The sequence below is a fragment of the Phascolarctos cinereus genome, unplaced genomic scaffold (genome assembly GCF_003287225.1).
Source record: "Phascolarctos cinereus isolate Bilbo 61053 unplaced genomic scaffold, phaCin_HiC Scaffold_1;HRSCAF=81, whole genome shotgun sequence".
Classification (NCBI taxonomy): Eukaryota; Metazoa; Chordata; class Mammalia; order Diprotodontia; family Phascolarctidae; genus Phascolarctos; species Phascolarctos cinereus.
In genome coordinates this window covers 162,747,937-162,763,452 of record NW_027555514.1, presented here as the reverse complement: position 1 = coordinate 162,763,452, position 15,516 = coordinate 162,747,937, and the positions used below count along the sequence as shown (strand labels likewise).

The 15,516-nt window shown below is 34.5% G+C and overlaps 1 protein-coding gene across 2 annotated transcripts in view; it reads right to left on the bottom strand.

Moving 5' to 3' along the window:
- USP6NL (USP6 N-terminal like) overlaps positions 1 to 15,516 on the bottom strand; it is a 204,716-nt gene that overhangs the window by 173,287 nt on the left and 15,913 nt on the right. For both annotated transcript variants that reach the window (XM_020999670.2, XM_020999671.2), the window contains exon 2: positions 12,824 to 12,910. In XM_020999670.2, the coding sequence (XP_020855329.1) occupies positions 12,824 to 12,827 (4 nt within the window). In that variant the 5' untranslated portion in view covers positions 12,828 to 12,910. The remainder of the gene's footprint in view (positions 1 to 12,823; positions 12,911 to 15,516) is intronic.

Below are 15,516 nucleotides of genomic sequence, written 5' to 3'. Positions count from 1 at the left end.
AGGTTCCCCTGGCTAGACAGCCCCACCATCTCCTCAACAAAGATCTAGAGAATGAACTAGATCGAAACCTGATCAGAAAAGCCAAAAAGAAGTCACAGAGTCATTTTTCCAGGCCAATGTGGCTGAGGGAGAGAAACAGAGAGCTAGATAGACATTGGGGAGGGAATCTGGCCAACAGAATATGATATGGCGGGGAGCATTCCAGCATGCTGGAATCCAGGAGATGAGACTAAAGCCTAGAAATGGCACCATTTCTAGTGCCAAATGGCAATATGGCAAAATGATGCCAAAACAGGAAGCCCCGGGCAGAAAGATCTCAGAAGATGTTTGATCTCAGAGGATGCAGGAATGGGTGCAACCTGGAAAACATACCACCCATTAACCAGTTCTAGGTTGGGGAGAGATGATCTCAAGCTTACGCTCTAGCTGTGTACTAAGCATGGTTCTAGGAGGGAAAAGGTAATTGGATGGCTCTGATCCCTGAAGCAGAGCACATCCTAAACCAAAAGAAGCCGGCATTTCAGTCACAATGAACCTACAGAGACTACCAACAGGTAAACAGTAGGTTAAGTCCAACAGCAGTCAACTGAAACTCCCAACCAGAAATAAGCCAATACACCCAAACCTGGGTAAGGAACCTGCAGTACTCAAACCAAAAGAGCAGTGAAAAGATACCCCTCCAGATCACACCAAATTGGGGGCACTAAAAATTTATAGGATCCTAGTCAAAGCTTTGAAAGCAGCAGAAGGATGCAAGAGGACAAAAGTTCAAGCCAGAAATCACACACACACACACACAATGAAAAGTATTCAAAGCCTTAGCACTAACAAAGTCCAAAGTCAAGAAATAGGTTGGAAAAATGAGCAAACAAAAAAAGAATCTGATCATAAAATTACTATGGCAACAGGGAAACACAAGACATAAAACCAGAAGAAGAGAATAACTTGAAAAATCTACAAGCAAAGCCTCAAAGAAAAATGCAAGTTGAACAGAAGTTCAACAAAAATTCCTAGAAGAGATAAAGTAAGTTTAAATGAGCTAGAAATGATTTTAAAAACCAAATAAGCAGTAGATGAAAGAATGGGAAAACAGAAAGGAACTAAGAAAAGTATACTTTGGGGAAAGATACAAAAGCATTATGTGAATTAATTACTGAAAAAAAGAATCAGACAAATAAAAGCTAATGACTCCATGAGATATCAAAAAATAACAAAATAATGTCAAAGGACTGAAAAAAAATAAGAAATTGTATAAGTCTCTCATAGGAAAAACAAATGACCTATAAAACAAATCTATGACAGATAGTTTAAAAATCAATGCAATACCTGAAAGCCACAAACAAGGGAGGGGTTATAAACATATTTCAAGAAATTATAAAAGAATACTGTCCAGATAACTGAGAACCAGAGGGTAAAGTAAAAAAAAAAAATGAATCTACTGGCCAATTCCTTTAAAAAAAAAGAAAGAAAGAAAGAAAGAAAGAAGAAAGAAAGAAAGAAAGAAAGAAAGAAAGAAAGAAAGAAAGAAAACTCAAAGGAACAATACAACCAATCAGCTCCCAGGTCAATGAAAAATATTGCTAGTAGCAAGAAATAAAGAATTCAAGTACTGAGGAGCCATAATCAAGATGAGACAAATGACACCATTAACAAGTAGTGGAGAGCTTAGAAGATGCTACTGCAGAGAACAAAAGCTCTAGGCTTTCAACCAAAAATAACCTATCCAAAAAAACCCAAGTATAATCCAATGGGGGTGGGGGGAGGAACAACTGTTTAGCAAACTAGAGGACTTCCAAGCATTCCTGATGAAAATACCAGAGCTGAGTAGAAAATGTTACATGTCATCAAAGGTAAATATGAGTGAGAAATCATCAAAGATTAAACAAGGTTAAACTGTTCACTTTCTTATATGGGAAGCTGACACATGGAGCAATTCATAACTTCATCATCATCATCAGAGGTATGATTCCATTGTTTGGATGATCTCAAATGAAAAAAGAAAGAAATGAGAGAGGAATAGGAATGCACTAGGAGAGGAAAGGAGAGAAAGAATGGGAGAAATTATCTCATAATACAGGGTATACAAAGAGGACTTTACACAAGAAGATCTCAATGGAGTGGAACAGATGAACTGGTTAAAGGATAGAAGAATACACATAAAAACACATACAGAAAAAGGGAAATAGGAAGGAACAGGGTTAAAGGAAAAATGGAGAATGAGAGGAAATGTATAGTAAGGAAGGAATTAGAAGCAGAACAGAGGGCAAGGAAAAAAAGAGAGATAAGTACAAAACAATAAGATGGTGAGAAATACAGTCAGTAATAACTATGAATGTGAATAAGATGAACTCACTCATAAAATGCAAAAGGATAGAAAAATGGAATTAGAAACCAGAATCCAAGATGTTGTTTACAAGACACACTCGAAACAGAAAAATACAAAGAAAGTTGAAACATGGGGAGGGTGCAGAAACTATTACAGGTGTAGAAATTATTCCCTAATATGCAGTCAATTATACCAATGCTACACTTATACCTCAAAATGATCAGGGAAACAGGAAAACTGTTAGAAAATAAAATTAACAGAAACAGGAGAATGCATATATACACACACACATACATACATACATACATGTGTATACACATGTACACACACTATTTTAAGTGTTTCATGGGTGGAATTTAGTAGGTTCCTTTCTTTACATATTTTTTCAATATTTATGTAGTATTTAGAATGATTAGTTCTTTAAATATCTGGTAGAATTAATTTTTAAATCATTGTCCTGGCTTTTAAAAAAATTTTTATTTGGGAGTTCATTTATATCTTATTCAATTGTTTTTTCCAAGATAGGGTTATTTTAGGACTCCACTTCCTGTTCTGTTAATCTGGGGAATTTATATTTTTGTAAATATTCATCCGTTTTATTTAGATTGTCAGTTTTATTAGAATATAGTTGGGTAGAAGAGTTCCTAATGACTGCTTTTTATTCATTCTTCACTGGGTATGAATTTACTTTTTTCCTTTTTAATATTGGTAATTTATGTTTACTTTCTTTTTATAAATCAAATTAGTTAATGGCTTATCTCTTGTTATTTTTCCCCAAAAAATTCTAGCTCCTACTTTTATTAGTTAATTAAGTGTAGGTAAGGGAGAAGTACAATGTAAAAAAGGGGGAAAGGGGAATCAATGAAAAAACTGATCAACTTTAGAAAGAAAATAATTACTTGGCTCTAAACCTTCCTGTTTTCCATTATAATTTTTTGGACACTAATAAAAACCAGAGAAGCACACTGTTTTTGTTAATATAATAATTAGACAACATAATTTAAATATCTCTGTGAATTATAAGAAACTTCATATAAAAATAAGAAAATTAACTCATATAATATAAAGTCATAAATGATAAAACTTTCCCAGGTTTGATTCAGTTGAATTTCCATGTTATTAATGAGAGGGCCTTAGAATTTCAAGTATTTTAGATGTTCCTTTTTTTAAAGTACAATACTTTGATTTCCAAATCAAGTTTCGGTCATTAAGTTTCAGTGCCTTAAGCTATTGTATTATTTGCAGTAGTAGCTAAAAAGGATACAAAGATACAGTATCAAGTAGAAATCAACTGTCATAGGGCCAGTCCAAAGCTAGTTTTGGGGAGAAAGCCACACTCCTAAGTTCCACACAATCTTCCTTCGTCAGCATGGGAAAACTGTTATCTAGTTCATAGCTCCATGCAGGCTCCAGGAAAAATAAATCATTAGTGATTCAATGTCAGCTTTATAGGAGGTCTTTAGTGGAATGCCTTGTGGTCAATAAAGGATATGTATAATATTTCTGCCTTTCTATATATATTTATGAGGTATCTGCTCTCCAGTACATGGTCAATTATATCAATGATAAGACTTATGCCCAAAAATGATAAGAAGAATAAGAAAATGGATAAAGAACAAAATTAGCAAAACAGGAGAATAATTTGTACAATGATGACAAAAACATAAATAAAAAACAACTGAAAGTTGTAAGGACTACTATCAATACAATAACCATCTGCAATGCCAAAGGATCAATGATTAAACATACTATCCATCTCCTGAGAGAGGTAACAGATTCAGATTATAGAATTAGACCATTTCTATATACAACCCATGAGGAAATTTGTTTTGTTGACTGTACATATTTGTTACATAAAATGTTTTTCTTTTCTCTTTTTTTCCCCATGCAGGATAGATGGGGTGAGAGAGAGGAGAAAAAATTATTAATTAAAAAAAATTTTTTAAATAAAGAGCTTCAGGAAGTATTACAGATATCAAACACTGCATGCACTTTCAAGGATGAGGTCACTGTATTATATGTTTTGCAAAAAAACTTTCACAGAGTAAGGGTAATCTGTAAATATCTAGAAAGACAAAACAAAAAAACTTTTTAAAAATGTCACAAAAGCTGAAAAAATATGTGTAGTCCTTTCTGTTCCCACTCAGTAATTGCCAGAGATAAATCATATCTAACTTCGTAAGTTTTTATAAGAATATTATAAAGTTCTAAAAAGGTCTTCAACTTCTTTCTTATAAATTTTTGTTCAGTTTGACTAGGTCCAAAGTGTTACACTGCAGTCTCTAGCTATTTTAATTTTACTGTCACTTCTCTTATAATTAAATTTTCTTTTAATTACTTAGATGTTATACTATTTAGTACACATATACGGTATTGATTTTTTTCATTATCCATGGTGTCTCCCTCTCTACCTCCTTTCTCCCTCTACTCCATAGACCTCAAAACTTCTGAGTTGATTAGATCAACCATCCTCAGCCTCATGATTGCCACTTTTGCTTTTTCTGACTCTACATTAAACATAATAAATTTTACTCCAGCTCCCCCAAAAATTTTAGTCAAGACTTAAAAGAGGGCAGGAAGTAAGTAAGCAGAGTTGAGGAGGAAGAGAATTCAAGGCATGAGGGGCAGCCAGAGAAAATATCCAGAGCTGAGAGATAGACTGTCTTGTTCATGGAACAGACAGGAGGCCAGTGTCACTGGATCAAAAAGTACATGGCGGGAGATAGGGTGTAAGAATACTGGAAAGGTCAGAGGGGGTAGGCTGTCGAGGGTTTTAAATTCCAAATGGAGGATTTTGTATTTGATCCTGAAGTTGATAGGGAATCACTGAAGTTTTACTAAGTTAAGGGGGTGAAATGTCAGACCTGCACTCAAAGAAAATTACTTTGGTGATTGAATGGAAGATGGATTAGAATACAGACTTGAGGCAGGCTATCACAATAGTTCAGATGTGAGGTGATGAAGGCCTGCACCAAAGTTCTGACACTGTCAGAGAAGAGAAGGCCTTTGAGAAATGGTACAAAGGTGAAATCAATAGGCCTTGGCAATAGACTGAATGGATATAGGAAAGTCAGAGAGAATGAGGAGTCAAGGATGACACTTAGGCTGTGAGCCTGATAGACTGGGAGGAGACTGTTGTCCTCTGCAATAATAAGGAAGGTAAGTGGGGGGAGGAGAAGGTTTTACAGGGAAAAGATAGTTGTTGTGGACATGTTAAATTTAAGACGTCTACTAAGCACCCAGTTCCAGATGTCTGAAAGGCATTTGGAGATGCAGGACTGAGATCAGCAGAGAAGTTACGGCAGGATAAGTAGATTAAGAATCTTCAGCATGGAGATGGTAATTAAAGCTGGTAAGATTACCAAATGATGTAACATAGAGGGAGAAGAAAAGAGGGTCCAGGACAGAACCCTGTGGGACACCTACAGTTAGAGGCCATGATTTGGATGTGGATCTAGAAAAGAAGACTAACATCATATATTACATATGACTAACATCATATAGCCCCATTGAAATGCTTAAATATATCTACCTTTCTAGTTGTTTTTTCTTGACTCTGTGTTTTCATTTCAATGTCTATCCTCAGCTCTTATATTTTCATTAAGAATATCTCAAAGTTCTTAATTCCAAACAAGGTCCATTTTTGTCATAAGATTATAAATAATAACAATACTCGTGCCATAAAGTGCCATAAAGCACTTTAAGATTTGCAAAGCACTTCACAAATTATCACATTTAAAACTCAAAAACAACCCTGGGAGATAGGTGCTCTTATTATCCCAATTTTACAAGTAAGGAAACTGAGGCAAATAGGTTGAATGACTAGCCCAGGATCACACAGCTAATAAACGTATGATGCCAGATTTGGACTCAGTTCTTCCCATCTTCAGGTCCAGTATTCTATCCACTGTGCCTCTGTTGGCCCTATACTTGGTCTATACAGGTAAGATATTCTTGGTTGTAAACCTTTATCTTTTGCTTTTTGGAAAACTACGTTCCAAGATCTCCCCTTCTTTTTTGCTGCAGCTACCAACCACAACATATCCAACAAGTGGTCATCAGCCACTTGATGACCTTTGGTGTAACAGAACACATATCTTCTAAGATAATTCATGCCACTTTGGAATTTTGTTCAGTTGTTTTCCAGTCATATCCAACTCCTCATGACCAAATTTGGGGTTTTCTTGGCAAAGATATAGGAGCGGTTTGCTATTTCCTTCTTCAGTTCATTTTACATATAACGAAACTCAGGCAAACAGGGTTAAGTGACTTGCCCAGGATCACACAGCTAGTAAGCCTCTCAGGCCAGGTTTAAATTTATGAAGATGATGAGTCTTCCTAACTCCAGGTCCAGCACTCTATTCACTGCGCCACCTAGCTGCCCATTTTGAAATAGCTCTAGTTGTTAGATTTTCCTGACATCAAGTTTAATTTGCTTCTGTATAATTTTGACTCATTGCGTCTACTTCAGCTTTCTGGAATCCATAAGAACAAGTCTAATTCATCTAGCACATAACATTCTTTCAGACACTTAAAGATATCTATCACCTCTCCAACTTTTTCTTTCTCAATCTGAACTTCCTCAATTCCTTCAACTTAGCCTTATGTAGCATGAACTTAAGGATTTTTACCATCTTGGATGCTCTTCTCCAGATATTCTCCAGCATAGCAATGTTTCTGGTGGGGTTTTTTTGTCTGATACCCTAAACACAATACCCTAAATGTAGTCTACTGCGCAGAACACAATAGAATTGTTAGTTCAAATTCCAGACAATATTGCTCCCTTCTGCAAATGTCAAAAAAGAATTATCTATACTATTTCATATTTTATTTTAGTCCTAACTTCAAGAGCACAATTATAAAAGATTTTCAACAAAATTTAGATTTTTTTTAGTAAAAGTTGTCAATAAAAAAAGTCAATAAATTTGTGGTTTGGGATTTGAAGTGAGAAGAAAAACAATCTACAGCAATTTCCTGACCAAAGCTTGAACATAGAGGTCTTGGATTTGAATCTGAGCTCTTTTTGCTTGATGGTATCTTATATGGCCTTGGGCAAATTGCTTAATCTCTCTGGGCCTCGATTTATTCACTGTAAAAAAGAGACTGGGTTAAGTTCCCTTCAAGCTCTAAATTTGTGCTCCTTCACACTCCTGTGAAACTTCAGATTTCAGGGAAGACAGAACAAAAAAGAAAGTGACAAAGGAAACAATATTTCTCCTTCCCCCTGAAAGCATAATACCAAATTTAATTTTTTTTGATAAATTCTGAAGAGCAAAAAAAGATGGAAGTCTTTTTTTTTGGTGCTTTTGGAAGGAGGGTGGGGCTATAATTTAATAGCAGTTTCATACTTCTGGGAAACAAGACGACAATACAATATCGTTCATCACATATATTCACAAGATCAAATTCTCTTTATGCAAAATGTCTCTTTTTATCCAATCCAAAAAATGATATGACACAGCTGTCCCCAGGCTCTGTAGAAAATACTGGATCTCATAACCATTTGTAGGAATTGTGAATTTATTGGCTATAAGAACCAAACAATTATCATCACTTACTAAGCTGTGCTTTCATGTATGTGTGAAAAATGAAAAATATCAAGGAATACACATAAGCTTATAAATTCAAAATTATTTAGTAATATGAATTCAACATTAATAAAATGGAGTGGGTACACTAGAATATTAAGAGTGTATCTTTTAATCAGTCTAGCACAGTCAACTATATAAAAGAATAACAATTTATTGACAATACATTTTGGAATTGATGAGATAAATATTCGATAATATTAGGTCAAAGGAAACAAGCCACACACTATTTTCTCCTATTCAATTTCATTAAACACTCATTCATTGATCGTCTATTTCTCTATTCTATTAATATAAATGTTCAAAGACGTAAATTTTCTTTCAAAGGAAGCTCTAGCTATATCTCAAAAATTCTGGTAGATTATGTCACTGCTATCATTTTCTTAAATGTTTATTTGTGCTCTAGGCCAAGCTTGAGTCAGGCCAACCTGGTGGGTCAGACTCAGGATTAGAATCAAATGAAAAGACTTACAGATCATGTAACATTTAACTAAAGGAAGTTAGCTGCATGGAAAGGATATTCAGCAAAGATATAGTACTACTTCAGTTGCACATAGGTCCTTTCACTCTATTGGAAACCTGTCATAGCAAATAATTCAAATGGCAGCAGGAAGTCCATCAAATCTGAAAAGTCCCAGACTTATCATACACTAGGGTTTTGTTTTTTTTAATTTTTAAATAATCAGGAAACTATGTCAATGGTTCAAGTCTTACTTCCCCGGACCAATTAAATTAAGTCTCAAGGATGATTTCATTGCCTTTTAGAGGAAAAAAAAATCTTGCCTAGATGCCACAAATGTTGCCACTAACACTACGTGTTCTATCTATGATATATACTTTTTAGGATAGTATTATTTAATCTCTAATTCTGTGTCTTTAGATCATACTTCCCTAACCGATTATGAATTTTATTGCATTGTACTCTCTAAGAGGTAGTCATGGCATATTGGATAGAGTAATGGCTCTCAATTCTGGAAGTCTTCTGATACATACTAGCTGTCTAGCCCTATGCAAATCTCTTCATTTCTCAGGGCTCTAAGCAGCTCTTTTAGAACTTAAAGCCGCAAAGAAAGAATTTTATCACTGTTACTTCTGGTGTATTTTTCTGACCTACACTGGTAAGATGAGTTTCCTCACCTGGAAGTTCCCTATATCTACAACAAGTCCAATTTCCATCCCTATCCCTATGACTTGTAAAGTTTTCCTTTTATTTTATAGTTCTTTATGATCCAGAACATGATCGGGTTTTATATAGGTGTAATATAATTCTGAAGGGAAAAAAAGGACAATCCTTAAAATTCCTATTTAGTGATTTTTAAATGGGAATCTTAAGGACTGTACTTTTTTTTGCATTGACCCCTAATTTCTTTCTCATTTATCTCTGTTAAGTTTGCCTAGTTCTTAAAAGGACATGTTTAAATCAACTACAATTACTGTTTTATGATCTAGATTTTGTTGTAATTCAGTCAGCTTTTTCTCTAAATACTTAGACATTATAGCATTGGGTGTATATTATTTTAATTGAGCCTCAAAAAAGTTAAATGACCTGCCCATAGTCACATATCTATTAAATGTTAGAGACAAGATTCAAATTCTCTCTGACTCCAAGCACAGTACTCCATCTACTAACATTATGTTGTCTCACAGTATAGATGGCAGCAGTTTTCAGCAATAAAAATAGACAGAATGTCAAGGGAAATCATTTGCTCTCAACTGGTAGAAACCATCAAATGAAATATGAAAAGTGGTCATAAGTAAAGCAAAATTGCTGGACACTTGGTCCAGAAACATACTAGTTATGTGGTTTCATGCAAGTCACTTACTCTCTTAGCCTCAGTTTCCTTGATTGTAAAAATGGGTATGATGATAATAGCACTTATCTCACAAGGCTGTTGTGAGGATAAAATGAGATAATATATGTAAAGTGCTTTGCAAACTACATATATTGGCAATTAATATCTATTGTTATTATTATTATTATCATTATTATTTGGCACATTCAAATATTAAGCCAAGAAATTGAAAGCAGCAAAAACTGAGGCAAGGCAACAAAAAATATCAGTGATGTTAATTTGTATCTAACGCAACATCTATTTTAAAATATTTTCAAAACACAACAGTCATTCCCCAATGCCCCAGTATTAGTGCTACACTAAATAGTCACTAGACATTTATTAAGCGCCCACTCTGTGCCAGGCACTGAACTAAGCACTGGGGATATAAAGAGGCAAAAGCCAGTCTCTGCCTTCAAGAAGCTTACAATCTATCTTTGAATATGCTTATTTTTCATAAGGGTTCTTTTCCCCTTCAGTTTAACTAGGGAAGGACTGGGGACAAGAGAGGGAACTGGCAATATTGATGCCAAAAAAAAAAAAAGCACTACAGAAGCATGTTTTAAAATGCATGAAAACAGGAGGAAGTTCAGAAAGAAGCACAAATAGGAGTTTTGAAAGTAATGTATAGAATTCATCACACATTTTGAGAAAAATCAAGCAGTATGAAATAGATATCCAAAGTTTCATACACACAATCCTCTTTTTGTGTTCTGCTGAATACACAGAAATGCTCCTTGAATTGGCATTTAAGTTTTTAAAAATTACATTTTTAAAAATTAGCACAACCTTTTCCCCTCGGGAAAAAAAAAAGTGTCTGGGAGCTGAGAAAATGGAGGTTATGAGTACAGAGTGCTTTCTAGAGTTTGGCTATGAAAGGTAGAAGAGATATAGAACAATATAAGAAGGTGGCAAGATCAAGTAAAAGTTTTATAAAGGGAGAGAGAGAGGTAAGCATGTAAGGAGCCAACAACAAAGACCAAAAATGAGAGTGGGAATGATCAAGGTAGTTAAGTCTTAAATGAAATAGTATGGGATGGGATCAATAGCACAAGTAGTTAGTTGGACAAGGAAAAATGTTATCTTCTTCATGATATAAAGCAAAGAAGAAAGATGTGGAATAGGAGGGAGAAAAAAGGAGGGAATTTTAAACAAGCCTCTTTCTCAACAAATTAAGATGTGAGATGTGAGATCTTTTGCTAAAAGAAAATGGGATTAAAGTCTTGAGAAGAAAAATAAAGTTTATAGTAGCCACAGTGGGAAGTGTAATAGAATCAATCAGGAGAAAATAAAAAGCTTATCATACAGCAGTGAGGGCCTAATTGAGATACTATAACAGGGTGGTAATGGACCCAGTCAGAATAGCTATGTAACTCTCTCCAGCAGCAGTCAGCAACAATTCATGGGAAAATATAAGGTGCCCAGTGGAGGCAAAATAGGCTTGCAGTTTGCCAAAGCAAACTAACAGCTAAACAAAATATGATAATTTAACTATCTACAAAACGCTTGAACACCATGAAAATGTTTGCTGCTACTGTTACAACTGCATTCCCTTCTTCTGTTTCTTGTACTAATTCAGATGCCCATCTCTGCTGTATTCCAATCTTTCTATTTGCTCCTACTGGAATGAAGATTAAAAGGGTTTTCTAATTCCATCTGAGAGACAGCCTAGCTTAGCAAACACAGAACTGGCCTTGGAGCCAGGAAGACCTGGGGTCAAGTCCTGCCTCTGCTACATATTGACTAATCTCTATCACTTGCAGAATAGCTGAGAATCTCCTTTGGTATAGAAAGCTTCCTTTCCTGAGAAAGTTCCCTATAGGAATGAAATCACACAGGTCCAATTCTTATTCATATCTTATATTTAAATTCACCTGCTTGCCTACATTCTCAAATACTTTTGACTTGTTTTATTGGAAATACACCAACAAAAAGTTCATAGTAACAATGTTATTCTAGTCATTAAAGGGCTCACAACATTTAAGGGCTTCACAAAAACAAGGCCTGTGTTTTACTAACTGAAACAAAAAGAACTATCAAGCCTAATGATGGCAAAATCTGCTATATTATAGAACACAAAAACAAACTAAATTTTAAAGTACTTTTAACATAAAATTCAAATAATAGAATTTATGCTAAGTTTTGATTATTTACCTGTCAATTTTACCAGCACATATTTCTTAAGCTATGGCTGGTGTCCTGGTTAAAGTCTAGAAATGGTGAACGTTATTCCAAAATACAAAGCCAATTTCTAAAAACAGAAAAAAGCTAGATGGATTTTTTAAAAGTTCAGATTAACATGTGTACATATTAAGTAAATATGCACACATGTATACTCTACATGAATATTGTCCCCAAAGACTAGAATCCAAATATTATTTTTCAAATAAAGAAAATTTTGCCAAAACCTAGAGTCATGTCTCAACAATAGGATTTTACATGTATGGTCTATCCTGACATGACACAAAAATTCCACAAGATTTAGGGGAAAATGTCACTTCCCCTATACTCAAAAAGGCAGGAAGATATTATCATTACCATCATGTATAATTGTTATTTTATAACTTCAATGACTGAGATATAACTCTTGCTCAAAGTTAATGCTATGTTGTAATATTAATATTATATTATACCTTGATTATATTTAATAAGAAACATTTGATGAAAGTGGTAACTAACTCACTAATTTTCATTTTTTCCTACATATTTTTCACCAAAAATCATTTTCCAATAGCTAAGAGAAATATGTTTAAGATAAAGGATTACTGTAATCTACACAGCTCATGAATTAAATTTTCATCACCTTAAATACAAACTTCTCAAAGTATATTAGCAAAATATATTTTTAGATACACTTTTATCTTTTAACAGCTCACTATCTAAAAAGACATCAATCCATCTTAGCTACAAATGAGATCCAATTTGCAAGTGTATAAAAATCATACTAGAATATAATATAATGGCCTAACTATTCAAGACAAATTTCCTACTGTATCACTGCAACTTAATATTTAAGAAAGTTATAAGAGTAGAGATTCTACTGAGATCTCCAAAATAAAAGAAAGAATGGTACTTACTCATGACTGGAATTATCTCTTTATATCATCCAAGTCAGGTATTAAACTAAGATCTTCTGCCCAAAATTTCTCAAAGGAATACATGTCCTAAACAAGAGGTGAAAGAAAGTAGCAAAACATTATTTTCAAAACACCAATGTTATAATTTTTTCAAGTTTTCTAACATTACTTTAGTACTTAAATTGAATTGCATAGTAGGGACACCCTCTACTAACGCAGATCAAATTTTTCCTATGCCTTATACAATCTACGTTAGCTGCAGTGTATGAAAAAATCGTCATCATCTGATGGCCATTCATGTGATTATAAACCTCTCCAAATTTAGCCAGGCTGGCCTTTGGTTAGCAGATTCACAGTCCATCAAATTCCCTCTACTCAAAGCCTTATTAACAGGTTGTGAGGATTTGACAGCATTTGTGCTCTACTACCAAAGCCTTCAAGAACCCAAAGTTACCTCCACCTCGAGATGAGGGAATGGAGGACTACTTTAATCACACTTCCCAAAATTCAAAGAGTTGAAAAAGTAAGTTCACTTCGAAACTCACCTCTATTTCTAAATGAACACTCATCTTCATATTTTAAAGACAAAATATTAAAAGTTAACTCTTTTTTAGCCCCATAACATCAATACAAATAACACTTTCCTCTTCCTATAATAATTTAATATAAAATTGAACATTATATGCAAGAAAACCACTGAACTAAAAGTTTAATATCTTTGATTTTTAATTCTTCCTACTCCATCCCAAAATAAGCAAAGCACATAAAGAAAACATTCCATCTAATGTAAATATGAAACATCACACCTACTGAATCTACTTTGGTGGGACAGTATTTTTATGGAAAAGGAAAGAGGCTAAAATAACTCAAAATCTAGAATAAAACTAACTTTCAAATATATTTCAAAGTTTAAAGACTATAAAAACTGAACAGAACCACTCAACTGACACTGCTGATACTACATAATACTATAATTCACAGAATAATACATTTTCATTAAGTTAAGTAACAGTCCCAAACATTATACTATAAGTAGAAAATCTGACTAGGTAAGAAATTCATGGTATGGGCTCAGATTTTTAATATATTTTACATACATGTATTTTTAAAGTCTTCCATGAATTAATAAGTACTTATTTAGAAATATATTGTGCACCAAACAGGATCAGGAAGTTTGTTTTGCTTGTGACTTTCTCTCTTTAGTAAATCTTCCCCTCTTTAAGTTCCTGCTTTTCTTATTATTTCCCAGTTTGATTCATACACCAAATTGTGTGTGTGTGTGTATGTGTATGTGTTTTCAGCCTTCCTTTGTACAATTCAGATAAGACTAAAGTTCGTGATGCCCACACTCCCACTCCTCCCTCTGTTAGTATACTCTTCTCTTGTACCCCTCTATTATGAGAAATACCAGGTCCATCCATTATTTTCCCTTTCTATCCTAGTATATTCCTCTTTTTACCTCCTCTTCTCAAAACTTTTAGAACAAAACCAATCTTCCCCTTGGTTTTCAGTTTTTCTTGTTTAACTCCCTCAATATCCTTTAAAAAAAGGTTCTGAAGAGACACTTGTTTTCCTTCTCTCTCTATTAGATGGTTAGTCCTATTATTGCGTTGTATTACTATAAGATTGTTAGTTCTTCCAACTGTTCAAATAAATTTACCTCTCTTCTCTTGACTCTTGTCATCTGCCTTTCAAAGTTCCTATACAGCTATAAATGTTGTCATCAGGAATGCTTGAACGCCCTCTTTTCCATTATAAGTCTCTTACTTAGATAATATTTACCACTTTCTCTTCTAAGCTATTTAATCATCTTCCTATTCTTCCCTCAGTAACTTTTATTTTACTTTTTATCTTGTTTCATTTCTTTTAGGTATCATACAGTCACAATGGAAAATCCATTTTTTTGTTTCGAGTCTCATTTTGCAGTTGTTACAAGATTATTTTCTTCTAGGTCGGAATTTTAGGTATTTCTGTATCTACAATAATTCTAGAATAGTCAGTTTCTTCTTCAGTTTATCCACCTTTCCAGCCATAGTCTGTGAATTGGGGCTTTATATGAGGCTGCACCCCCTGCTGTGCTTGGCAGGATCATCAGCCCTACTTGGTTTCATCTTGGGTCAAATGCATTATAGGCTAATCTATTCCAACTGAGATTTGGCCCCCTGAATCTTTGAATTTCAGAGCATCTCAGGACAGAGTATTAAGGATCTTGGAGCTCCTGGGCATGTAGCTGTTCTGGCCTGAGTATTTTAGTGCTTATGCTTACCACTGCTACTCCCAGTAGTGTTGTAGACCCTCCAGTTACATTCCCAAGCCTCTCCTGCAAAGCCCACCACTCTTGTTGCCTTCACCACTCTTGTTGCCTTCACCACTCTTGTTGCCTTAAGATAAAAGCCACACAAGATACACATCTCTGGTCATACTGGGAGGCTGCAGTCTCGTTTGCCTATGCTAGAACTGGTTTTGCTAGTAATCCCTTTTTACTGTTCTGGTCTTCCAAATAACTTTTTGTGCATTTGGGGGAGAGAAGAAGTTACTAGAGATTTTCATTAGATTACGGGTCATTATTAGTCTGATGTGATTTTTAGATTTTTTTGTTGGAGTCAGTATGTAGAAGTTGGACTGCCTGCCTCTGTTCAGGCAGCCATCTTGGCCAGAAGTCTTTTGTTTATTTTACATGAATAATGAAAGTC